This window comes from Molossus molossus, unplaced genomic scaffold, assembly GCF_014108415.1.
Source record: "Molossus molossus isolate mMolMol1 unplaced genomic scaffold, mMolMol1.p scaffold_m16_p_11, whole genome shotgun sequence".
NCBI lineage: Eukaryota > Metazoa > Chordata > Mammalia > Chiroptera > Molossidae > Molossus > Molossus molossus.
The window spans coordinates 105,343,446-105,368,334 of record NW_023425346.1 but is presented as its reverse complement, the minus strand read 5'-3'; the positions used below and the strand labels follow the sequence as shown (position 1 = coordinate 105,368,334).

Here is a 24,889-nt window from a genome sequence, read left to right as displayed (position 1 = left end):
TCCAGCCACATTTACTGGTTGAACACGTCTGTGTGAAGACGTGGAAGGGACCGCAAGGATAAGACAATGAAGTAGACATCTCTCTCTCCAGTGCGGTCAGACGGGGGCTGCAGGGACAGAGCAGGCAGCAGGGGCCCTTCCTGGCTCCTTCCTCCTTGTCCACTTGGCACCTTGCTGTGCTGTGTGGTGGAGCCTACTTCTAGCCACATTTGCTTCCAGTCTTGGCCCTTGGCTCCCGCCTGCAGGCATCAGCCTGGCACCCCCAGGGGGCGGCAGTCCCAACCCCTCCAATCAGATCTCAAATGCAGTGAGTCCCTTCCTTGGCTCTTCCCTCCTCACCCTTAGGAGCTAACCCCTCCTACAGGTCGATCACTCTTTATAGTACCTTCCCTGTTCAGATTAGTGGGTGGTCTCTGTAGTTCGGCTGCACCCTGACGAAATCCACTGTGTTCTTGAGAGGACTTGGAACACGTAGTGCTCATTAAAAGAACTTCACACTTAGAAGTCTTTGGAAACCAATCATCCTAAGACTTGCTCTGACAAATCCTTGGTAAATCTAAACCCACACTGCTGTGGAGAGTTGCGGCTTCCCCGGGATGAGGCTGAGTGGGTTTTTGTGTAAAAACAGTGGTTGGGACATGTGTGGGCACTGACCCGCACTCATGGTCGGGTGACTTTATCTACGGAATACTCATGAAGATCTGAACTGTAAAATGTCCTCGGTACCAGGAGACACAACCTGTCTCCCACCTAATGGTGAGCATCCTGTGTATCCCAGATCCATGCAGGGCTGGCGACCGACCTGGTGACCTCTAGCATGACACTGGGAGTGTTTTCTCAACTTTATACACCCAATTCATGTCCCCTACCCCAGCGTTCTCCAAGTGTCAACACTAGATAGTTTCGGATGACATGTCTTTTGTGGTTCGTACTTGCTAATATCTTGACAAGCCGTCCTATTTAGCCTTATTTGAAACACGGCATGTACAAAGAATAGCTAAAAATCAGCCAATAGCCCTGGCCGGTTTGCTCAGTGGTCAGAGCACTGGCCCTCAGACCAGAGTCCTGGCTTTGATTCTGGTCAAGGGCATGTGCCTTGGTTGTGGTTTGGTCCCCAGCCCTTGTCGGGGTCATGCGGGAGGCAAGCCAATCGATGTGTCTCTCTCACATTAATGTTTCTCTCTCTCTCTCCCTCCCACTCTATCTGAACATAAATGGGGAAAAAATATTCTTGGGTGAGGATTAAAAAAAAAATCAGCAAGTAGCCAAACTTTCCCTCCTTTCGTCCTTGAAGAGAACACAGTTGTTTCCACGCTGGTCTGTGATGTCCTCAGTTTACTTTTTAGTCTACGAATGCTGATTCTTATAGCTGTACTATTTATTTATTTATTTAAACATTTTTCTAGTTTTGACATTATTGCAGGAGTCCCTCTCCCCCCCGCCCCCCACCAGGTGCATCATTCTTATTCACTGTGAATATACCTTGTTTTTTATCCTCACTCGAGGACATTCTTTTTTTTGCATTTATCTTCAGATAGAGCCGGAGGGAGAGAAGGAAGAAGAGAGAGAGAGAAACATCGATGTGAGAGAGACACATTGAGGGGTTGCCACCAACACGACTCCACCAGGGCCGGGGACAAACTGCAACCGAGGTACGTGCCCTTAGCGGGAACCGAACCCGGGACTCTCCAGTCCACGGGCCGACACCCTTACTGCTGAGGCAAACCGGCCAGGGCCCTTCTTTTAAAAAACACAGAAAGGAAAATGAATTGATTTGATATGCTTAAAAAATAAGCAGGATGGCCCCAAACATACAGAACAATGAATACAAATGGTTACATGAAGCTCTTTCTCAATGGGTAGGGGGGTGTAAAAAGCCACATTGCCAGTCTTTCAACCTTTCATTTGTTTAATTTTTCTAACAGTACATTCTTTAAAAGAAGTTAACAACTTCAATTGCAAATAGAAGGATTAAATAATGCAAATGAAAAGCTGTCAGTTTTAGTAAGCGACTGCCGTATTTCCTGGGAAAAAAGTCCTCTTGTGATTGAACGGATGCAAAAACCCCTTAGAAAAGCTTCCTTTGTTGCCGGTAAAGAGTCTTCTTAAGGTCACTTTTACGCCCGGACCATGCTCCTGACTACTGAGTGGCGCTTGGTAATGGCTTGTGGTTCCACAGTGCTCGTGCGGGAAGCACAGACTGACAGGTGCTGCGGCCGCGGCTCCGGTGCAGACTGCCCGACACGGTAACATTTCCCCGTATTTTCAGCAAGACACGTGAAAAAAAACAAACTCAAGTCCCACTTTAATCTTTACTCTGATGACCCCTTTAAATGGCACGAAGAGGCTGCCTGGCCTTTGGGAGGCCCCCGAGGGCCCAGTGTGCTTATCAAAGAGCTGCAGGTCCTGGGCGCCGCCGCGGGCGGGTCTGCACCGAGGCATGGGGGCTGCTGGGCTCCCGCGAGTCCCGGTGCTGGCCCAGGAGCAGGGAAGCGAGCGGCTCCCGGCAGGACGGAGCAGAGCCTGCGGTGCTCTCCACCGGCCAGGCTCCCGCGTGGGCTGGCGCTTACTGCTGGGACAAGAGTGCGCTCCTGTTGGCTTTCATTTTCTCCAGTCGCTTCACTAAGTGGCCGTTGCTCACCTCCAGCTCTTCGGTTTTGTCCAGTGCGGAGCGGAGCTGGGGACAAGGGGAGAGGCAGCTTTGAGGGATGGGCTTCCTCCGAGCCTACCAGGGTTGCCAAGACGGCAGCCCTACTGGAGACCAGTCTGACCTGGACCCCTGGGATCCCAGACAGCCAGTTGCATGCGTGTGTGAATGCATGTGCTGCTTCGTGCAAAGAGGCTCAGGCTCCCGGGCTCGTGAGCAACCTTCCTCCTTTAAAACGACTCAAGCCCAGACATGCGCAGGCCTGGGATTCTGATGGTGTCACGAAGGGCAAGTGAGGCGCACAAAGAGCTGAGCCTGGGCCAGCTGGAGGAAGGGATCCCTGCAGCCCCGGGCAGCCAGGGGCAAGGCTTCTGCAGGCAGAAACCGAAGCCGGAATGCGTGAGGCCAAGCTGGTGACGCCCTGGAGCTGGGGCACGAGCCTGGGACAGTCTGTGGCCCTGCTTCTGGTCCCAAACCCTTGAAGACGGGGTGCTGGGGCCCTGGGACGGGTTAAACCCCACTGCCGTGCAAGCCCTCTCTGCAGGAAATCCCGTCAGGCCTGCAGTGTTCCTACACATGAAAACCCTGCATAACCTCGCAGAACACACACACACAAAGGGACAGACCACAGAATCAGACTCCCAGACAGGTGTGCAGAACAGAACAGCTGTGCGCGGCATCTTTAAAGAACAAGGACGCGATTAAGGAGAGTACGCGTGACCACACAACCAGGAACTCAGGGATGAACACACCTGAAGACACAGATGGAGGTGCACTGGAAGGTGTAGGCAAAATCTACCCGTCCGGCGCCAGGGAGCCAGGTGAGGAGGGGCTGGATGAGGGAGGGGGCTGGGGCCGTGTGAGGGCTGCAGTGGGAAGGTCGGATCTCCCCGACTGGAGCCCCAGAGGGGAAGTGGAGAGACCAGGGGTCAGAAATGAATGAAGGAGATCATGATTTAAACATTTCAAAACCGAAAGACCTCACAGAACCAAGAATCGCACACACCCCAAGCAGAATAACAATAAGCCCACATGTAACACACGAGAGTGGATCCGTAGGAAATCAAGGACCGAAAGGTCCGTGGCCCAGCTCTGATCTCTGACACAAGACTGCCTGTGTGATGTGGCTTGGCCTGATGGGACAACAGGGGACCCAGTGGCTGATTCCCCCACAGGAAGTCCTCTCTCTGCTCGCCCCACCAGAGTATTGGTACCTATCCTTTCCTTAGAAACAGCCAGAACAGTTACCTCTCTCTGGAGCTTCCGTTTTTCAGCCTTCAGTTCATCTTCTATTTTTTCTGCATTTTCAGCGGCTGATTTATAACGTGATACTTGACTCTCTAACCGTATTACCTAAGGGGAAGGAAAAATCAGCTGCATAAATGGATTGGGCTGTTTTACTTCTCTAATGGCTTTGTTTCATTTGAAATCAAAGGGTGTAACAATAACATGGGCGCATGTGCCACGCAGAGAATTATGACCTAGACTTTTGGACTATTAAATAGGTTCTAGCCTAGCGAGCTAGTTGCTCCTATCTTTGAGCAACCAGGACTGACCCCTGTTAGGGACTTATTTCTCCCTGGTCCTAGTCCAAAAGCGTGGCTCCCACAGTGCTGAGACCCTGCCGTCATCTCTCCCCTTCACAGGCTGATTCTGCTGGAAAATGGGCCGGTCCAAGCAGAACAGGCCCGGGAAGCAAAGGCTCCACCCGGCCCTCTGCTACCATCTAATCTCTCCCGGGGGTGGGGAGGGAGGCAGAAGGGCAGGAGGAAAGGCAGGGAACGTGGACGGGAGAGGAGGAGGGTCTGGTGGTCTTCCACGGCCTGCCAGAGGTTCCCGCTCTGCTGAGATCAAGGCACAACTCATAAAGCTCATTACTTTCTGTGCTGTGTCCCTATAAAAACTCCAGAGAAGTTTTACCCACGAGTACACAAGGGGGGGGGGGCACCTGCTGTTATCTCGCCCTTTGGTTAGGACATAGTTCACCCCAAATGTGCCCAGCATGCAAGGTGCATGAGTGCCCACACCTGGGGGCCAGAGAGAGCGGCCTGGCTGGGAGAGAGGGAGGGATCGGCGGGAGACCATCCCTGCAGGAAGCGCTTTTTAAAATTATTATTCTAAAAGAACAACAACAAAAAAGTCTCGCTACATTATCTACCTTCTACAGCTAACCCTTTTTTATTTTATTTTTTTACAAAGGGTCAGTTTCGATTATACAACCCAAGTCCCAGGATGACGACCTTCCCTTCCCTACGTTCTCTCTGCCGGGAATACATTGAGGGTATCTCGGCTCTAGAAATCTTGGTTCTAGAAATCTCGGCTGCTTTTTGTCCTCCGGCCTTTCAGGGGCGGGGCCTCGTAATTAACCCTTCACCCGCCATCGGCTTAGCTGCTGGAATGTGCACACATACATTTTGCTCTAGTGCAGTTATCTCTTGCTCAGACTTGGCAAGTTTAAATTTGAGGTCGCTGATCTGTCTGTTGGCATCCCCTAAAGGTTGAAAAAGAAGGAGAATGTGTTAAGCTCTCGGGCTTTTAAAATGTCAAAACAATCGTTACTGGGAACCAAGCCCTTACTTGGTGATCTTCCTGTAACCCTGGTCAGCCCTGGCCCGTGGCCCCAGCCCTCAAGCCGAGACAGGAGGGTGCTCTCTCCATGTACCCAGGCTGGGACAGTGCCCAGGAGAGAGTCCCTTGAGTGAAGAAGACAAAGAAGTGGTGGGGGGCCCGGCCAGTGTGGCTCATTAGTTGAGTGTTGACCCTGCACCTAGAGGTTGCAGGTTCAATTCCTGGTCAGGGCACATGCCCAGGCTGTGGGCCTGATCCGCAGTGGGGGGCGTGCAGGAGGCGGCCAATCGATGCTCTCTCTCATCAATGTTTCTGTCTCTCTCTCCCTCTCCCTTCCTCTCTCTGATATCAATAAAGATAAAAAAAAGAAGTTATGGGGGAAGTGGGGGAGACTGGGCCTCATTTTATCCCCTGAAGCTTTCTAGTTCACTGGCATAGAAAAATACCTTCCAATTTCCCATACAGTCAGCAGGCCCAAAGGCGGCTGCACCCAGCACAGTGAATGTGGGTTCCTGCGGTGCGACCCAGCGTGACATCTCTGTGCACATTTTGGGGCGCCTGTTCTGTGTCTCAGGCTCACGCAGAAACATCCCTGCCTCACCCACCTGTCCATCCTGTTCTGTCTTACAGAGGAACATCTCTGTGCTTTTGTAATCACAGGGAGGGGGAAGGGCTTCTGGGGGGACATGGGGGGACACCAGGTGTCCCTGCCACGGCGGTTTCTCCCTTCCCACACAGGCACACTGAAATCGCGCGCGCCAGCACGTGGACTCCCGCGCGAGGGTTGACATTTACGCTGTAGATCCAGCACATGTACGTCCGTCCCGTTTTCGAAGACACTCTCCTCGGGGCGCAGGCCGTCTAGCTTGCCGTTCTTCTCTCTTTCTCCCAGCTGCCGTTTGAGTCTCTTAATCTGAAAACACCCGCCGAGAAAGGACGTTAGTTCCTCTGTTCCAAGGGAGACACAGAGCTGGCCCGGAGCCTATCGCCAAGGGGGCAGCGTGTGAAGGGGGACCCGCCCCATCGCACAGCTGGATGTGGCCTCGCCGTTCCTTCCTGTGTCTCTAGGACGCCAAGGAGACAGCGGTCACATAAGCCCGAGAGAAATGCGGAAAAAGGTGACTGTCCACCACGGACACAGGGAGCCTCTCCCCTTTCATAAAGGAACCCACACACATAACTACATAACTTCTGCCAGTTAGACTCTTCTCAGGAACGAAGATTAGTGTTTGAAAATGCCGTTACATTTACAACAGCAGGCACGGATTGTCTTGCAAGTCTGGTGAAGGCAGGGGGGACTATGAAGGCAGGGGGGACTGTACAGGCAGCAGTTTAAATGCTTGTCCGAGCGTTAGCAGTTCAGGGCGCTATTAACTTCCACTCGATTCCCTAAGGAGTCAGGAGGGGCCCCCTGGAGCCTCCCAGGCACAGAAGTGCTGAGACGGAGCGCCCACCAGAACCGGCACCGCTGCACAGAGCCTGGACCGGTCCTCCCTCGGGCTGGACGCGCAGCTCACAGCCACAACGGCAGGACTGCCTGGTGCGTGCAGGGCGGCGACCAGCCCTGCCCCGGGAACCTCCGGTCTCTGCAGACTTGGTGGCAGTGCCCACACACAGACGCAGCCCCTGGTACACACTCACCACCCGGGCAGGCTGCTTCCAGAAAGCGAGTACAGGATCGCCACAGACACGGGTGTTTAAACGATCACAGGAGCCCTGGCCAGTTTGGCTCAGCGGTTAGAGCGTCGGCCTGCGGTCCTGAGAGACCCGGGTTCGGTTCCCGCTAGGGGCACGTACCTCGGTTACAGTTTGTCCCCGGCCCTGGTCTGTTGTGCGGTGGCAGCCACTCGATGTGTTCCTTTCACATCGATGTTTCTCTCTCTCTCTCTGTTCCTCTCTCTCCCTCCCACTCTACCTGAACAAAAAATGGAAAAATGTCCTCGGGTGAGGATAAAAAAAAAAAAATAATAAAAAAATAAACGATCACAGGAACGTGAGACTCTCCCTGCCCTATCGCGTGCTTACCCAATTTTGAGAGACATCATCCACGGCATTGTAAAAAGTAAGGCAGACAGATACCTTTGATTAGGCTTTGGGGGAGGGGGGGGCGAGAGAGGGTCGGTTTCTGGGACAGCGACTGTGGAATGGTTGGCTAACTACCCTGCATGGAAAACACCAGAGAGGGCAACTGTTTCTTATTTCTTGAGAGCGATGAAGGCAAAACATGGTGAAAGCAACTTTGTTCAGCGAGGACAGAGACATACCTGCCGGAAAGGGGTGCCGATCACTGAAATAACAAAACGGACATGGGTGGACCGGTGGTGTCCGGACCCACTCGGTCACGCCCTCGCCTCTCACGGCCAAGCCAGGCGCATTGCAGCACGGCCTTGGGCCTCTGCGCCCTCCTCTCCAGCCCTGTGACTCCAGGGGGAGCACAGGATCAAGCGCCCAGGCTGGCTTGTTACTTTGAAGCGTGATGCGTCAGGGTCCTGACAAAGCAAGGAGGGACAGGCAGGTTCCTGGTTTCGGGTGCCCCCCTCGAGAACTCGTGAAGTCATAAAAAGACGGTTACCTGTTCCAGCAGGCATTCTCGTTCATCAGCAAGCTTTTTCAACCTGATGTCTGAAGAAATCAGAAAGACACAGGTTTAGGGGCCTCGGCGGACTGCACCGGGCAGCAGAGGGCTAACTGGAGAGTGAGCGTTCGGGTTAGTGAGACTGATGGTGAAGGTATCACACACGTACCACAGCGAATGAGGCCACACACAGGATGGAGAGCAGTCCAGCCGCGGGAGGTGGAGGTGGTGAACCCCCGGCACATGCTTGTCTCGCCAGGGGCAGCGTCCGGCTGCATGCAAACGGGCTAATCTTCTACTTGGGGTTAGCATGCAAGGGCTCTGGGGCCAAACCACACTGCAACACAAGACCTCACGGGCTTCACGGTTCAACATCATTAGCAAGGTGCAAACCACACGCTGGGCGTTCCCGAGGCACGTCTCCGGCACTGGGTCGGCCCGGACCTTCCGGTGCACACCCAGAGGTGTTTCTCTCCGGGCTCCCCCAAGCGGGAGTTTTGACCGTCTGCTTGCGAATCGGAGTCTGCCAACTACACATGTGCCAGCCCACGTGTCAAATGCTTTTATCCTTTCGAGGAAGAATGCAGTAACAACGAGGTTTCTGTCCTTCCTCCCCGGCTCAGATATAACAGGATGCATACGCACGAGCATCTAGGAATCTCCCTAGACACCTCCCTGAATGCATCCTTCAGCGCAACGGGGATACCGTGGCCTTCGGAGGGTGTAGGGTTTGGGCCAAGCTCTCCGGCTTGAAGGACCAGAACAATGTGAGGGAGAGAGTGAGCCTAGTGCGTGCTGTGCCCTCCCTGCGTCGGGCCACCAGCCTCTTCACCCACGGAGCCCTGTGGGTGGCACTGTTATTATGACTCAAGGCACCAGGCTCAGAACAATTAAGCAGCATTCCCAAGGCCTCGCTGACCAGCCGCAGGGCCGAGACCCTAACCACCTGCTGTCCCAGGGCGAACGCAGACCTCAGAGCTGGCCCAGCGGTCCTGTCCCCGGGGGACTATCGCCCTCACGCTGCCTGGCTTTTGATCAGCCATATGCCATGGGAACAATTCATATAAAAGGAACCTTTTTGTTTTCTTTTAAAAAACCATGTATCCACATTCTCATCATGTTCCCTCCATTTTTCCAAACACCCCAAGTTGTTGTTTTGGAAGGCATGGTAACAAAGTAAACTGAATCAGAAGATGTTAAGTAAAAGGTAACGCCACGGCCCCTTGAGTTCCAGTCTCATTTACATCCGGTCAAACTGCTCGGAGGGGAGCCTCGCTTCCCCTCTAAACCTCCCGGAACTCAAAAACATTTCTGCAGCTATAAACCCAGATCTTTTATTCAACATCACTTTTCACTCCACCTTATCTATTTTATAATCCTATCCACAAATCCATGGGCATCCTAGGAGACCCTGAATATATCAGAAAGTGGTCTGGAAGCTCATTTGTTAAACAATTTTATTATTGTTTTTCTATTAGGAGACTTCAAATACCCTAGAGAGTGAGTTAAAAAAAAAAACCCGCACAAATGTTAACATGTAATAACAGTCCTAGGGAAAAAAATTAAAAATAAGGACACGGTAACCTTTAGCCTCATGGTGGGAATATGACAAAAAGTGGAGCTTTTAAGAAACAGACTTTTTAAAGCAGAATTCAGATGAAAACAAGAGTTTTAAGATAATGAAAATGAAAGAAAATGACCTGACATGAAGACAATGAGTACTGTCTTTTTTGTAGCTTTAAAAACCAACAGTGGGATTTGCAGAGTGAATGGTGCTGTGTCACTGGTATACTTTTAAAATTTTTTTTCTTTATTGATTTGAGAGAGAGAGGAAGAGAGACGAAGGGAGAGGGAGAGAGAGATAGAAACATCGATGAGAGAGAACATCGATTGGCCGCCTCCTGCACGCCCCCACTGGGGATCGGGCCCACAACCTGGGCATGTGCCCTGACCGGGAATCGAACCGACGATCTCTTGGTGCAGGGTCGACGCTCAACCACTGAGCCACACCAGCTGGGTTACTTATTGTGATCTTCACAAGGGCACAGCACACCTATTGCCCCCTGTACTGACCATCACTAACACCCACTTGATAAACCAACTAACTTCCCACGACAGACCTGTGGCTGCAGTTCTCAGAAACAAGACATCAAAGAACATGAAGTCACATGTCTCCCACGGAGGGTTTTCTTTTACATCAGGAAGTGAAAATGAGGTGGGTATTCAAGACATTTTAGTAATTCTGGCAAAGGATTACATTTTTAAAAAATCTGGTGTTTATACTAAACTCAACGACTTTTCTGGTATGCATTTGAGACACCCGTGAGAAGAGAGACAAAAAGCCAAGGCCTGCCCAGCCTGTGTGGCTCCGTGGCTGAGCATCGACCCACGCGCCAGGCCACTGATTGATCCCAGTCGTGGCACATGCCCTGATGCGGGGCGAGCAGGAGGCAGCCGACCAATGTTTCTCTCATCGATGTTTCTAATCTCTCTCTCCCTATCCCTTCTTTTCTCTCTAAAAATCAGTGAACACCTGTCGTCCCCGGGCAGCCCAACAGGGCAGAGCGGGCTCAGCAGCCAGCAACGGCCACACCATCGAGCAATCGCTTTCCGGGGCCGTGCCTGGTTCTAACTCTCTCCACGACTCGAAAAGGCAGGTTCCGACCCCACTTCCAGGGCACAGAAAGGGGCCCAGTGAGTGCAGGCGGCTGGCTGCTAACAACATACTGTCGCTTTTATTCCTGGGCTAATTTCAGGCCCCGCCAAGGGCCTCAGGCCTCCACTCCCCCCGGCAGAGGACAGTCACCTCCTGCCTACACTCGCTAAGTAGGGGAGACTGACACCTCTCAAGAACCCACTAGGGGCCCTGCTGTCCCACTTCCTCCTCACAGGACTGAGTTTGATTATATGGTCAGTTTCACATGGTCAGTTTCATCCTCCCTGGGCCAGGTCCCGGGCCAGGACACCACCTCCTTCCTGTAAAAGGAAAGACAGGGACAGGTTGCTAAAGGTGACTCTTTTTGCTCCTGTTGACAGGGCCCAGGAGGTCTGTGCAGACGGGAACTCTCTACACCAGCCCTGCTGGCCTGTTCCGCTGAACAACGGAAACCTTACTTTGTCTTTGACGTAACAGGGACCGTGGATTGGGTGAAAAGGCTTTTCTCCTGAATGACAGTTTTCTCTACATATGACCATCACACTGAACAGGCACATATGAACACCCACACACACATCCCTCCTTTCCTTCCGGGGCCTGGTTGCTTGGAATGAATCTTACTGTGGCGTTCCCTCGTTTTGATGACCACGGTGGCATGCTGGGGAAGTCGCTCTCCCGGGACAGGAGTCTACGGACAGAAAACAGACATCCCGGACTGTCTAAACCCCCAGAGGGAGCACGGCAGGGTCCTAGTGACGGTGGGATGTGCACGTTCAGGTCGTTAACTGGAAATACTAACGTACAGAAAGCAGGCGATGCAATCCGTCTCATTCCCGAAACCTCAGGACCTTCCCCGCTCCCCGATCGTGTTACCAAATCCCAGCCTCTGACTCCCACCCATCTCAGCTGGCTTCCCCTTTCTCTACATGCAGCCAGGACGATACTTCATTGCATTTTTGAAGGAGATTTACACTGTACATACAGTAGCTCCAGGCTGGTTTGGGGCTGAAAGTAGCCCAGCTTCCTGATTTTAGGTCTTGTGATTGATGTTTTCCTCTGCTCTGTTGCGGTGAAACCGCGGGGGTCTGGGTTCCCCTGGGGACGTGCTAGAGAGGGAAACTTTTGGATTCTTTTCTGAGTCTGAATCTTTTGACACCGAAATCTTTGCAGGTTGTTGGTATACCCCGTGCTTCTTAGCCCTAACAGACCTAGGTGGCTTCCTCGATCATTTAAGGGCCTCCACTGTGAGCATCAATTACTGTGCCAGGCCACACGGTCATTTCACACTCGGGTGTTCACAGTGAAGCCTCGGAGTGTCCGGAAAGGGCGCGGCTGTGCAGAGCCCCTTCTCCTTAGGGGCTCATGTCCTGATTCTCGGCTGTCCACTCCCCCTGCGAGCTGGAGCCCCCCTGCTCGTTCACTGCACCTGCCTGCCCCGTACGAAGCGATGAAACATGTTTACTCATGAAATGAGTGAGCGACTAAGCGAGCCTGCTGGCGGCTGGCCCGAGGCAGGGGAATTAGAGCGTAGTGTCTGAGTGTGCTCCTGAGTAGCAAGGGGGGGGGGGGTGGGGAGAAGGCACAAGGTGTCATGATCTCAGCATTCAGTGACTGTGGCTCCAGAGGCCTGTAGAAGGAAGGAGTTTCCCAGTGAGCACTGCAGCGTGAAAGCAGCTGGCCTGGAGGGGGAGACTCCAGCTAAGACCCTTCAAACTGTGCAGCAAGCCTCAGGGTTTTCTACCCACAGGGCACGAGTAGGCAGGGGCTGACCGCCCCCTCACCCTCCACTCAGGACACTTACGCAGTCGGTCAATGTTTACCTGCTGTTTCCACCACACTCTTCCAAGCTCTAAGTCCCGGCACGTGGAATGGAGATCTTTCTGCACTGGACTCCCCCTCAGACCACGGCTCACAGCAGAGGCCGCAGGGGCAGATGTCCTTGGTCCTCCCCAGACCGGGCAACACCAGCCCGGCCCAGGTGCCGGGAGAGAAGGTGAGTCCCACTGACCAAGGGTGCTCAGCGGGAGTCCCTCACCGGACCCGGACAGGGAGCCACCACGCGGAAGTGGACGGACGCCCGAACACTCGCTGCCAGGGTGACAATCCAAGGAGCCCACAGAGTGGAACCACAGGCTTGTGAAACTAGAGAAATGTCTTTATTTCAATTACATGATGACACGTTTGCCTCAGATGTTACGGAGGTTGTGGTCTCGTTAGCACTCAACGAGATCTTGTAACAGTAATATGAGTCCGTAGAGTCGGGTTAACAGCATTCATAATGTTCATGCCCTTGTGATTTGAACATGGTACAATTATTTTTAAATTGAACTTCACAATTATTTTTTAAAAATGCTTCTTTAGATAGGAAATATATATTTTGTTCAGGAAGATCAAAACAAGAACTCCCCAGAAGGCTAGACGGAGACACAGCAGACAGGCATTTTCACACCAAAACCCAGAAGTGACTCGGCCCCGGAACACACCCCGTCACGGCAGTGCGCACAGACGGCCCCCTTTCCTGTCGCTCTTTTGAAAATGATTAGACAAACAGAAAAAAGTAATTTTAAGGCTAAAAAAATAAATTTTAGAAATGATTCTCCCCACCCTAACATTGTCTAGAAAACGTGATGTCAACCTACGTCGCTTCCAGAAAAAAATGATTAAAAAAACCTTTGTATAAAGTGACTTTGGTCCGTGATTGGCAGGAAGTCAGAATCTACCAAATCAACTGAGGTGTCATGGACCACGAGGTCCAGACCACTGGCTGAGAAAAATTCCTTATACGAGGTAAAGACAAGGAAGTGCTCTCAGGACTTTGAGATCGCCGTTATCCCTAAAATGATGAGTCATTGTCCTAAGGTGCAAATCTCATCACTCAGCCACGAGAGGCTGCTTGGCCATTGATCTCCTTTTTAAATTAAATTAACGTACAGATCAAAAGCAACTATGAAAGCACACGTATGTGAATGAGACACATTCATTTAAATACCAATTATACTCACGATGTGGGGATCTCAGATGCTATTTGGTCACTTCAATGAGATGCTGATAGATTTGGTCAAGAATATCCACTCCCTATCAGCCTAAGGCAGATGGGAACCATGTTTATTTTGATCATAAGCAGAAACATAAACAGTGTACACTATTGTTCGATACTCCCGGAATGCTCTCAGTTAGATCTTAGACTGACCATCAGTGTGTCTCTCTCTCTAACCTGGGGGAGAAAGATGTAAATCTACAAGTAACAGTCTATCACTCAGAGTAGTAGATCATGTGGTAATTGATTGTCGTACGTGTGTGTCACGGGTCTCACCAGCGGAGGGAACGGACAGGAGTCTGTCGCTTGGCCTCACTGCCGTCCTGGGCCCCTCGGACCCCGCCTGACACGCAGGCCCCCGCCTAGGACAAGGTGCAGTCCTCTTTGCTTCTGTCCTTCTCATTTCTGACCTCCGCCTCTGCTTTGCTCTCTGAATGCAAGTCCCCCGACTCTCCTGCAGGTGGCGTGTCATCGTCTTCTAGACTAATGCTATCTAAAACCTTCCTGGCGCCCTGGCTCGGATGCTGGGACATCACACAGCCCTCCGTGCCTTCTGCTTGAGGGGCAGCAGGACCGTCCTCACGGGGCCTTTTGTCTCCGAGCAGGGCACCGCAAGGCACGTCTTCCTTCCCGGGCAGGGCGCTGGGGGCAGCCCCCGTCAGAACTCCTCGCTCTATCCCCTCCACCCCAGCTCTGCAGCCTGAAGCCCCAGCTGCCTCACCTTCCAAGAGCACCGGCTCCCCAGCGGCCGCCCCCCGCCCCGCCTCCGCGCTGACGTCACCGCCCTCCCGGTCAAGTTTTCCATCCGACTCCATCCCGGGGTCCTCTGAAGAGCCCGGGTGTCCACTGCCTCCCGCCACAATGTTCGGTTTGGGATTTCCGACCTCGTTTTGTGTTTCTGCACCTGACTTTTCATCAGCAGAGGTTACCTGCGTAACTTCGCTCAGATCTGGGGTCGGAAATGTTAGCTCTTTCTGCACCTCTTTCCGGGGTTCTACAGGTGACCTTTTCTTCCTGTTTTTCTTTTTCTTATTTTTTGTCTTCTTCTGTGATGCGTCCAGTCCCTCTTCCTGTCGGTCGTTCCTGTCTTCACTGGGTTCTTTCCCATCTAGGGGTTCACTCCTGGCATCGACCGTATCTGGCCCTGTTGCTTCCTGAGCCCTGGGTGCTGGAGAAGAGGGACTGGCGGGGACGTCTGCCTGGGCTGCTGTCTCCTTCCCAAATCCCTGCCCCTCAACTTCCTCTTCAGTGCTCTGCCCCCCTGCTCCTGTGCCCTGCGCTGGCAGTGCCCTGGGCTCGGAGACTGCCTGGCTGGCCAGCTCTTCCTCCAAGCCATGCCCCGCGCTTGGGTCCGGCCCTTTGGGGACGTCTCCTGCGTACCTGTCATCATGACTCACTGTGTCATCGCCATACCTTGGAGGACTGGAGGCCTCCATGCCCTCCAGCTGCCCCTGTCCAGCTGGCCCTGCCCCCCCTGCGCCCTGGGTGCCGCTCACCCGGTCAGGCTCAGACGGCTGCAAAGGGGCAGATTCCTGCCGTGGATCTGCGCTAACTTCTCCCGAACGGGGTTGGCCATCTTGCTCTTCTTGTTCCTGTTTCTCTGCAGCTTCTTCACTTTGGTTTTGAATATCCAAGGCATTCGGGCTGCCCTGCCCAGTCACAGGACCCGGGATGTCACCGTCTAGGTCACTCAAACATTTAGACTGTTCGAGGGCAGCCCCAGTCCTAGCACCTGGGGCGCCTGTGGCCTCACCGGCCCCCACCTGCTCTGTGTGTTCAAGGGAGGGTGCGCTCTCTAGCATGTGGCTTTGACCCCCGTCCTCATTTGGAGCTAATGTTCCTAGGGAGGGGGCACTGTCTTCAGAGGCTCTTGGGTCCTCGGCACTGTCGCCAGGCAGGGGGTCCTCTTTCTGCTGTTCCTGCTCAGTATTCTGCCCGATTTCTCTTTTCCCCACATTCTCCACAATTTCATCTTCCACCTCCACTGCCGTGGCTTCTCCTAGAAGACCATTGAGAGAATTGAAGGGACCCCCATGATGTGGCAACCACGTCAGATACCTGACAAGGTAACGAGGTTCTCCTTCCCACCAGCCCCATTCGGAGAGGGAGTCAGCTGCTGCCAGGTCTGTGCCCCAAAGCAGCTGCCGTGCCAGCGCCAGCGACAGCCACCGCCGCCACCTGGTGCCATCGCGGTGCACTGACTTTCAGAGGTGACGTTTCAACCACTAGAAAGAGCTGTGGATCAGGCCGCCGAGCAACCCAAATGACGGGTTTAAGAAGGACGTGCTCCCCATTCTCACGCCAAGCGCGTCTGACAACTCACCCGTTTCAGCCGTCAAGCTGCACGGCGGGCCACGCGGCCCGAAAGGCGGCTGTCCGATCATTTCAAAAGGGACAGGGCGTTTATCTTAAGGAACTCAGCCTCAAGGTCAGTCTCAAGGAAGATGCTTTTGCCATAACTCCGACAAGGGAGAAGAAAGCCCACCCTCCTGACCTGATTCCCTGTCCTGAGAAAGCAGCCCCTGCCCTCAACACCTTCGCCCCAACCCTGTGGGCAGGGGGTCCCGGCGGGAGGCAGACCCTTACATCGCAGTGACCACTTACTAAATAACAGACAACCCATCAATCAAAAAGTGATGAGTTAACAAACACGTCACTGCTTTGGAATGAATGTTCTGGATCCTCCAAACAAGACTGCGGCATCTAAGCTAGCATGCTGCCGAAGGTCAGAGATTGATCATTTCGTGACCCAGGGTCTCCACGGGGGTGCGCTTACCCCGGGAAAGCGGGGGACAGCTACTCAGGGCCAGTTTTGCTTCACACTTCAAAAACTTCTATGAGTGCATGTTTTCTAGTGTACATTTTATGTCCATAACTATTATATCTGTAACTATTATATACATATATAAATAAAAAATCAACATGCCTGTTGAGAGGTCCTCACAGTTCCAGATGAAACTACATCTGGAGACCACTTATAAAACTGATACTTCCGGTTCTTTCAGCGTCTGTTTCACAACAATTGTCAAAACACAAAACGTATATCCGAACAGAGCAGCATGATCCAATCCCTAGCTGCTCTGCTACTACAAGGGCATGACAGCCACGGGCCAATGCTCTTCTCTCGGCCTCTGACCCCGTTAAAGAGCTGCGTATTCCCTCGGGGTCAGGGAGAGTGAGGTCCACCCGCGAAGCACGCCCCGAGGCTCCTGCATTTCCGTAACTCGCGGGAAGTGAGCCAGGCCTCCAGACGGAAAGCAAAACCGTGCCTGACCTCACTGGTGCTCGCTGGGAAGCGGGGCCACACAGGTGACCATGACTCTGAGGCTTATCCCCAGGCAAACATTACGACAAGTACGAATTGGTGAGCCTTTCCGGGGGTCCTTCAATCGACTGGAACCCCCGACTTCTATTCTTTCAGAAGCAAAAATGTGCCATGCATGGAGACATCCCCTGACCGGGGGCAGACCACCCAGACTCTGCAGTAAAGAACGTCCCACATGGACCATACTGGGCACCGGGGCCGCCCGCCCTCTCCCTGGGCACCTGGGCCGCCCGCCCTCTCCCTGGGCACCGGGGCCGCCTGCCCTCTCCCTGGGCACCGGGGCCGCCCGCCCTCTCCTGGGCACCGGGGCCGCCCGCCCTCTCCCTGGACACCTGGGCCGCCCGCCCTCTCCCTGGGCACCTGGGCCGCCCGCCCTCTCCCTGGGCACCTGGGCCACCCGCCCTCTCCCTGGGCACCTGGGCCACCCGCCCTCTCCCTGGGCAGCAGGGTGGCCCATCCACCCAAGGCTACACTGAGTGTCAACCGAGACGTGCTCTGTCTCAGGTCCACCTCCTGTCCACCCGCCTCAAAGCTCTCACAGGATGTCACGTTGGCTTGTCAATGTGGTCACTGACTTAATCCACAGCCTCTGCCAGTCTGACCTTTTGACAGTTCTGTGACATACTCGGCACAGGTCTGAGGGAAACCAAGTAGCACTGTCAAAACCGTCCCTCGACTTGGAGACTATTTTCAGTCTCCCGTGGTAGCTCTGTGAAGAAGAGACATGCCCTGAGCCACAGGTGGTGAGCACGCATCAGAGGTGCTGGCCAGATGACACGCGTGGGTGACCATCGTGTGGCACGAACACTCCACGAGGAGGCACAGCAAATGGCAGGCATGCGGCGTGGCGGTTAGTGGGTCAGTGATGACTGCTTCCACGCTAGTAATGCATGGGAGATGAATCAGTGCCGGCTGGGAGGTGACAGGGTCCAAAGGAACAGGAGGACTTACCTAGGGTCCCGTCCCCAGTCACCTTGAGGGCATTCAACTCTTCTTTTGTCGTCTTGGTAGGACCCTGGTATGCAACGTTATTTAGAGTGTCTGGAGCCTCTCCGTTGGTAGTTGCCTCTGAATGTAGGATTATTCCATGTTTCTGGGAATTAAAAACAGGCCCACTGTAACACTCGCTGAGTGACGGCAGGCTCAGCTCCACTTTATGAGTAATAATTTCAAAAGAAGCTGTTTTTCCTGATGCAGAGGGAAATTCTACAGAGCTGAGAAGAGCTAGGCACCACCCTTGTGACTGTTCTATCCACACACACGCGTGCAGACGCTCCGGCAAGGGCTGGTCCGTCCGCAGGATGCCACACGTCCCGCTGTGCCGTGACCGGGCACTTTCGGCAGGAGGTGGCGCCTGCAGGCTGCCACCGCGGGAAGCATCGGGCAAGTCGCCGCAAAGTGACCTTCACTTTCAAAGCCCTGGTTGTTTTCCTTAGAAAGAAGTACAGAGCCCGGCCGGTGTGGCTCTGTGGTTGAGCATCGACCCTGCACCAAGAGGTCGCCAGTTCAATTCCATTCCAGGTCAGGGCACATGCCCAGGTTGTGGGCCAGATCCCCAGAGGGGGGCATGCAGGAGGCGGCCAATTGATGTTCTCTCTCATTGATGTTTTTGTCTCTCTCTCTCTCCATTCCCCTCTCTAACGTCAATAAAAATAAATAAATAAAAAGAGGTACAGAGGAAAAGAAAGAAATAGGTATGTGTTCTGAAAAGCATGGATGGAACTTACGTTAAGGAAGGGATTAGGAAGTGGCTAGAAGGTTTGGTACATTCAACTCGCCCTGGCTGGTGTGGCTCAGTTGGCTGGAGCGTCGTCCAGTACCCCAAAAAAAGGTGGCGGGTTCGATCCCCGGTCAGGGCACATACCCCGGTTGTAGGTGTGTATGGGAGGCAATTGATCAATATTTCTCTCTCAAATCGCTGTTTCTCTCTCTCTCTCGCCCTTCCTCTCCCTCTAAAAACAATAACAGAAAAAGAACTGTGCTCCCACTCACTCCATAGCGAAGTACTTTAAAGACAGCTGTCCTCACGACTCCGGGACCCTACTTGACCATGGGCGACTCACTCACTCACAGCCCTCTCTGTCCAGCTCCCTCTCTCGTGCCGGGAGGGACCCCAACACTGCACTCAGCCTGGGGCTGGCAGTCTGCCGAACCCGGGCTCCAAGCTGCTCCCTCTGGTTCACGGCTCTGGATACAAGTGGCCACACTGATACGTCTCCGTTAACTACCCAGGAATGTGCCCACGGCCACGCTGTCTCCACGCCGCCTCCCCAGGGCTCACAGTCCGCCCAGAGCTCTGGCCTCACCGCTGTGAGCGGCGTCTTTTCGCTCGGTGACCAGCCAGGGCGAGGACCACTGGACACGGCCCAGACAGAACAGGACTGTGCTACATCCAGTGTCTCAAAGTGTAAATAGCACTGTTCAGCTGGAGAAGTCTGGACAGCTGAGCCTTCACTGTAACAGACAAATGCAGTCTCTAACTTTGAGTAGCGTCCTGGAGAATTTATTAATGAGCATGGAAAAAATGGAGACAGTATATCGATGAATTCTTGGAAATCTGAGATGCTTGCCAGCTCAGATACGCGTGTGAGCACCTAGCCATGGGAAGACCCAGCGGGACCTGGACCTGCTTTGCAGGGCTCTTCGGTGTCAGCCAAGCCCAGATTTGAGCAGACTAAGAGAACTAAAATCAAGGACATAAAAGGCGTTAACACCAGCACACACACACTCCCTCCTGAGAACCCCAGAATTCGCCGCTGTCCCCGGGATTCTCTCTTTGAACTGTTTCCTTGGCTTCATACCTTTAGTTCCTCTTTCAGCACGACTACTTCTTCTCTAAGATCATCCCGTTCACTCCTGATGGAATCAAAGAACTCTTTCTGCCTCTCTAAGGCCTGAGTGTGCAGCGGAGCAGGGAGAGAAATGGGCAGAGGTCAGCAGTGTCGTCGGAAGCAGAGGGGGGAGGAGGCCACACCCTGCCACACGCCGACAGGCCAGGCGTCCGGTAGCACATGCCTCGGGACACAAGTGCAATGCCAGTAACGCACCGTCCTGCAGCTGGGAACAGCCGAGGATGCTGCTGCCTTCTCCCGAGAGGCAGGAGCCGCAGGGGCACAGGCGGGCTCGGCTGGCAGCGGCCCCAGCTGAGCCCGGTGTCCAGCCGGGTCAGAGAACTCGCAGAGGCCACGTGCCCTCAGATGAGGGGCAAACACGGAATGAGAAGAAACACCGGAGAAGCCTCAGCGAACACTATCTTAGCAATTTGGACTAACTTTCCACCTGGGTTCTCGGCGACTGTTGGCACAGGTAAGCACGAAGTGGTCCCAAAACACACACACGTGCACACACACACGTGCACACACACACACACGTGCACACACACACGTGCACACACGGAATTCTGAGCAGACACGAGGAGCTCATCAGAGTCAGGGCAAGGACAGCGTCACACTAGCAACACTCTGATGACATGCTGGAGCATCTGGGGACCGTCCCCAGAGCGGTGTGGTGTGACCGGTCACTAGACCCGGATGCCACGGTCAGGAAGCACAGCAGTTACTGTCAGTGGTTCCCTTCTTCCCCCTCATCACGCCCACAGGCAGGTGGGCTGCCTGTTCTGTTCTTAGGGAGGGAGAGGGTCTCAGGACTCTGGAGAGATTTCAAGCTGGAGGGAGGGGGGCACAGCCCTTGCCGGCTCGCAGCTTCCTCGAACCCCTTGAGAAAAAGCCCCGACAAGGGGGGCAGGCAATGCACACGTTAGGGCTGCCCGAGTGCCGCCCCCAGGGAGTGTCTCGGTCAGCCCCTGGCTGCTCAGGGGGCAGGCAGAGCCCGGCTCATGCTGACAAAACGAGACTCTCCAAGTTGGGAGCCGACTGCCAATTTGGAGTTACTTCCAAGTCGGGTACGTTCGAGTACTCGCTGCGTGACGGAGTTTGCTCACAGGGGACCATGCACACCCGTCCGAGCACACCGCAGATCCTGAAAGCAGCACACAGGCCAGGCAGACGGCTCACGGGAACAGGCTCGCGGGGACTCGAGAGGCCTACCCCTATCTTTTTGTCTTTCCACTCTATCGTTTCCTGCAGATCAGAAATCTCCCTGACAGAACTCGCCTGCTTCTGCTGCAGCTGGCGGATTTCCTGAAGGACAGGAGCAGAGAGAGCAGAGGGAGGGTTAGACAGGAGGAAGGACCAGGCAGACCTGCGGGGAGCTGTCACTGGGAGCCGGCAAGCACGGGGAGGGGGTGAAGCACCTGCTCACTGACCCCCCGCTCATCCCCGAAGGTGAACGTCGTGCTGGGTCCTGCTCCCCAGCACCCAGAAGTGCGGGAAGAAACCCGTCTTGGGGAAGTTCTCACTGAGAGGCATGTAAATGCTGACCAAGTTAGAAGGCAAAATCAGCCCGGCCGGTGTGGCTCAGTGGATTGAGCGTCGTCCCATGGACTGAGGTCCCGGTTTGATTCCCGGTCAGGGCACAGGCCCGGGTTGTGGGCCAAATCCCCAGTGGGGGGCGTGCAGGAGGCAGTCGATCGATGTTCTCTTTCACATCGATGTTTCTATCTCTCTCTCTAAAACCACTAAAGAAAAAGTATATACATATTTAAAAAAGGCAAAATCAGCCCTGTATGTCCCCTATTGCCACTGTACTGAATTAGCACAAATTCGGTGGCTTCAAGTAACACGAATGTATTCCAACAGTGCCGCGGCCCCAAATGGCCCACTGGGCGGAGCTCCAGAGGTGGGCAGGCCTGGGAGGCTCCAGGGGAGAGTCCGTCTCCCCTTCTTTGAGCTTCCAGAAGCACCAATTCCTTGGCTCACAGCCCCTCACGTCACCCCCTACTTTTGCCTCTGCCTTTCCTGCCCCCCTGCTGTCAGGACCCTGTGCCGCACCCGGCCCGCCTCGAAAACCCAGGGTCGTCTCCCCCCACAAGGTCCCTTCGGCGTGGAAGGGAATATTTTCACAGGTCCCGGGATCAGGACGCGGACATTGCTGTGTCTGCCCCACCTCCCCAAACACGCACACAACCACCCAGGAAGGGGCGTTGTCACCAACGAGAGCAACGGGACACCTGCAGCGAGGTGCAAGAACTGGCCGAGCCCTGGATCTTCCGGAAAACCCGCGGCCCCGAAGTCGCGGGGGAGGCGGGAGGGGCGCAGGCACCCACCTGGAGCAGCTCCTCCCTCTGCTGCAGCGCCGCCTTCACCTCTGAGAACTGGAACCGCAGCAGGCCGTGGGCGTGCTTCTCCCGCTCGAACTCCTGCGGACAGACGGACAGACGGGCAGAGCGTCAGGGCGGCGCAGCTCCCCCGGCGCCCACGACCTGTGACCACACCGCGCAGGGGCCCGGGCCTTTCTACCACCACGAGCGCATTTCCCTGGGCCTTTCTAGAAGCCGCCTGCGGCTTGCGGGGAATCGGAGTTGATGGCACGGACAGCGTTCCCGGGCCCCTCTGGACGGGCCATGTCCGGAAGGGTCTCCGTCAGGGTGTCTGCTGTCGTCCACGGAGCTGGCTGTGCTGAGGGCCCGAGCGAGGACACAGCTTGGCAAAGGATTTATACTAAAATTATCCCTGATGTTGAAACATGACAAGGAACGCCTTTTGGGATAAAAAGGGACTAAACAGGTTGACTTTGGCAGCCTATCTCGTGGACCGTGGCTGGCCGACTCTGCACTCCAGGGACAAGGCGGGAAAGGTGGGGGCAGCGGAAGTGCTTGGCCGCCCCCTAGTTGCACCGCCCCCTCTGTGAGACTCACCCCAGAGACCTGGCAACATGGCTCTCTGGTCTCCTGCTCGATTCATCACAGCGGGGCTGTCCCCAGTGATGGTCTGGCGCTCAACTAACTGCCAACAGCTCCGGGGACAGCAGGGGCCACCTTCCCTCGATCTGGGAGCTGGCTTATTGCAGAAGGGATTCGACCTTGGTTTCCGCTCACCCACTTTTGAAGTCTGGGGTGATGGGTCCCCTCCTAGCTGTGACAGGATGGGACTCTGGGACTTCGCTCGGCCTGTGGTCTCCTCCTCGGGGCAGCTTCTCTGGGTGGGGCGGGGTCTTTGCTCTCCCTGGTGCCCGAGTGAGTACTAGAACGCACTACAGTGCCCTGGCCACCCGGCAGGGTCAGCGCACGCTCTCCGCTTCTCCATTCACTGCACCGTGCCAGGTTTTTTTGTTTTTTAAGGATAATGATACTCATAAATTAAATTTTCTGTTTATTTCAGCAAATTTGAAAAATTGGACAATAATCCAGGGTTTGCTTAACCAACTCATTCCTGAAAACACAGAACGCAAGGCTTCCTCGTTCTGTACGTCATGAAGACCAGGAGAGCCCAGCCGCCACTGGACCAGTCTGCTGTCCGGAGCTGGACGTACGCCCGGGCTGCATGCTGTAAACTAGCACGCTAACCCCCATGCTTCCTCCCGGAAGCCCAAATAAGATTCCACCCTTCTTTGACCTTAATGGAAATATTTAATTCTTTTTTAAAAAATTTTTTTAATTGATTTTAGAGAGAGTGGAAGGGAAAGGGAGAGACAGATAGAAACATTGATGAGAGAGAACACTGACTGGCCGCCTCCTGCACGCCCCCCACTGGGGATCGGGCCCACAACCTGGGCATGTGCCCTGACTGGGAATCGAACTGGCGACCTCTTGGTGCAGGGGGATGTTCAACCACTGAGCCACACTGGCCAGGCGAATATTTAATTCTTAAATGGAGTGACTGTGTCTCTTCCCAATCAGCAGAAAATAAATGAACATAATTTCCTTAAACTCTTTGACACCTGCAACCGACTACCTCTCCGTGGTGTTCGGAGATGACAAATAAAAACCAGGGACATGTACTGACAGGGATCCTGAGGCACCCAGTCACTCCTTAGCCAAGCTGGCTGGCTCCTCTGGAGGGATCTTTGCTCCACGTATGACTCTGCCTTACATGGAACACACAAATGTTCTAGTAAAATCATCTCTAGTTGACCTACTGAAATGGGCATGTGTGTATTTAAGTCTTTCAGCAAAGGGCATGGTATTCTTCTCAGATGCTTGGGCTCCCTAGACAAGTGTAGAATAGTTGCTTAAAACACACACACGCACACTGCCCTTGCCGGTGTGGCTCAGTGGTTGAGTGTGTCCCATGCACCAAGAGGTCGCCAGTTTGATTCCCAGTCAGGGCACATGCCTGGGTTGTGAGCTCAATCCCCAGTAGGGGGCATGCAGGAGGTGGCCAATCAATGTTTCTCTCTCATCAATGTTTCTCTCTCTCCCATCCTCTCTCTCTAAAAAAATCAATGAAAAACATGTATTAAAAAATAAAATTAAAACACACTGGCATTGATAACAAAAAAAATTTTTATTTTTAAGAAAAGCTCAGACCACCGTGGGTGGTTTGGTTCAGCGGTTAGAGCATCGGCCCGCAGACCGGAGAGTTCCGAGTTCAGTTCCCGCTAAGGGCATGTACCTCAGTTGCAGTTTGTCCCCGGCCCCATAGGGTTGTGTGGGTGGCAGCCAGTCGATGTTTCTCTCTCTCTTCCTCCCTCTCTCCTTCCCACTCTGTCTGAAGATAAATGCAGAAATGTCCTCGGGCAAGGGTTAAAAAAAATAAAATTATATAAAATTTAAAAAAAATTAAAAAGCTCAGACTTTTATGGAACCTGGAAAACACACACCCACACCAACACACCAGGTGTGTACATACCATCTACAAATACAGTGGAACCTCGGTTCTCGAACTTCATTCCTCCGGGAAGGCTGTTCGAGAAGCAATCTGTGCGTAAACCGAATCGATCACTTGTTCCCATTAAAAACCATGTAAGTTGACGCCCTGGCCGGTTTGGCTCAACGGTTGGAGCGTCGGCCTGCGGTACAGAGAGACCCGGGTTCGGTTCCCGCTAAGGGCACGTACCTCGGTTGCAGTTTGTCCCCAGCCCTGGTTGGTCGTGCGGGTGGCAGCCACTCGATGTGTCCCTTCATATCGATGTTTCTCTCTCTCTCTCTCTCTCCCTCCCGCTCTATCTGAACAAAAAATAGAAAAATGTCCTCAGGTGAGGATAAAAAACAAAACAAAACAACCATGTAAGTTGAAAGCATC

At 53.9% G+C, this 24,889-nt stretch overlaps 1 protein-coding gene across 13 annotated transcripts in view; it reads right to left on the bottom strand.

The window, feature by feature from the left end:
- Positions 1–2,000: 2,000 nt before the first annotated feature.
- The window catches only part of LRRFIP1 (LRR binding FLII interacting protein 1), a 126,321-nt gene continuing 103,432 nt past the window's right edge, over positions 2,001–24,889 (bottom strand). For 6 of the 13 annotated variants that reach the window (XM_036254771.1, XM_036254773.1, XM_036254777.1 and 3 more), the window contains 5 exons: positions 21,973–22,065; positions 20,855–20,947; positions 19,610–19,702; positions 17,760–17,901; positions 12,151–15,482 (listed from right to left, as the gene is read on the bottom strand). In XM_036254771.1, the coding sequence (XP_036110664.1) occupies positions 13,846–15,482; positions 17,760–17,901; positions 19,610–19,702; positions 20,855–20,947; positions 21,973–22,065 (2,058 nt within the window). In that variant the 3' untranslated portion in view covers positions 12,151–13,845. Of the gene's footprint in view, positions 2,678–3,895; positions 4,001–5,058; positions 5,139–6,010; positions 6,129–7,787; positions 7,838–12,150; positions 15,483–17,759; positions 17,902–19,609; positions 19,703–20,854; positions 20,948–21,972; positions 22,066–24,889 lie in introns of those variants that run through there. The other 7 variants (XM_036254776.1, XM_036254779.1, XM_036254784.1 and 4 more) reach the window with 3 other exon arrangements.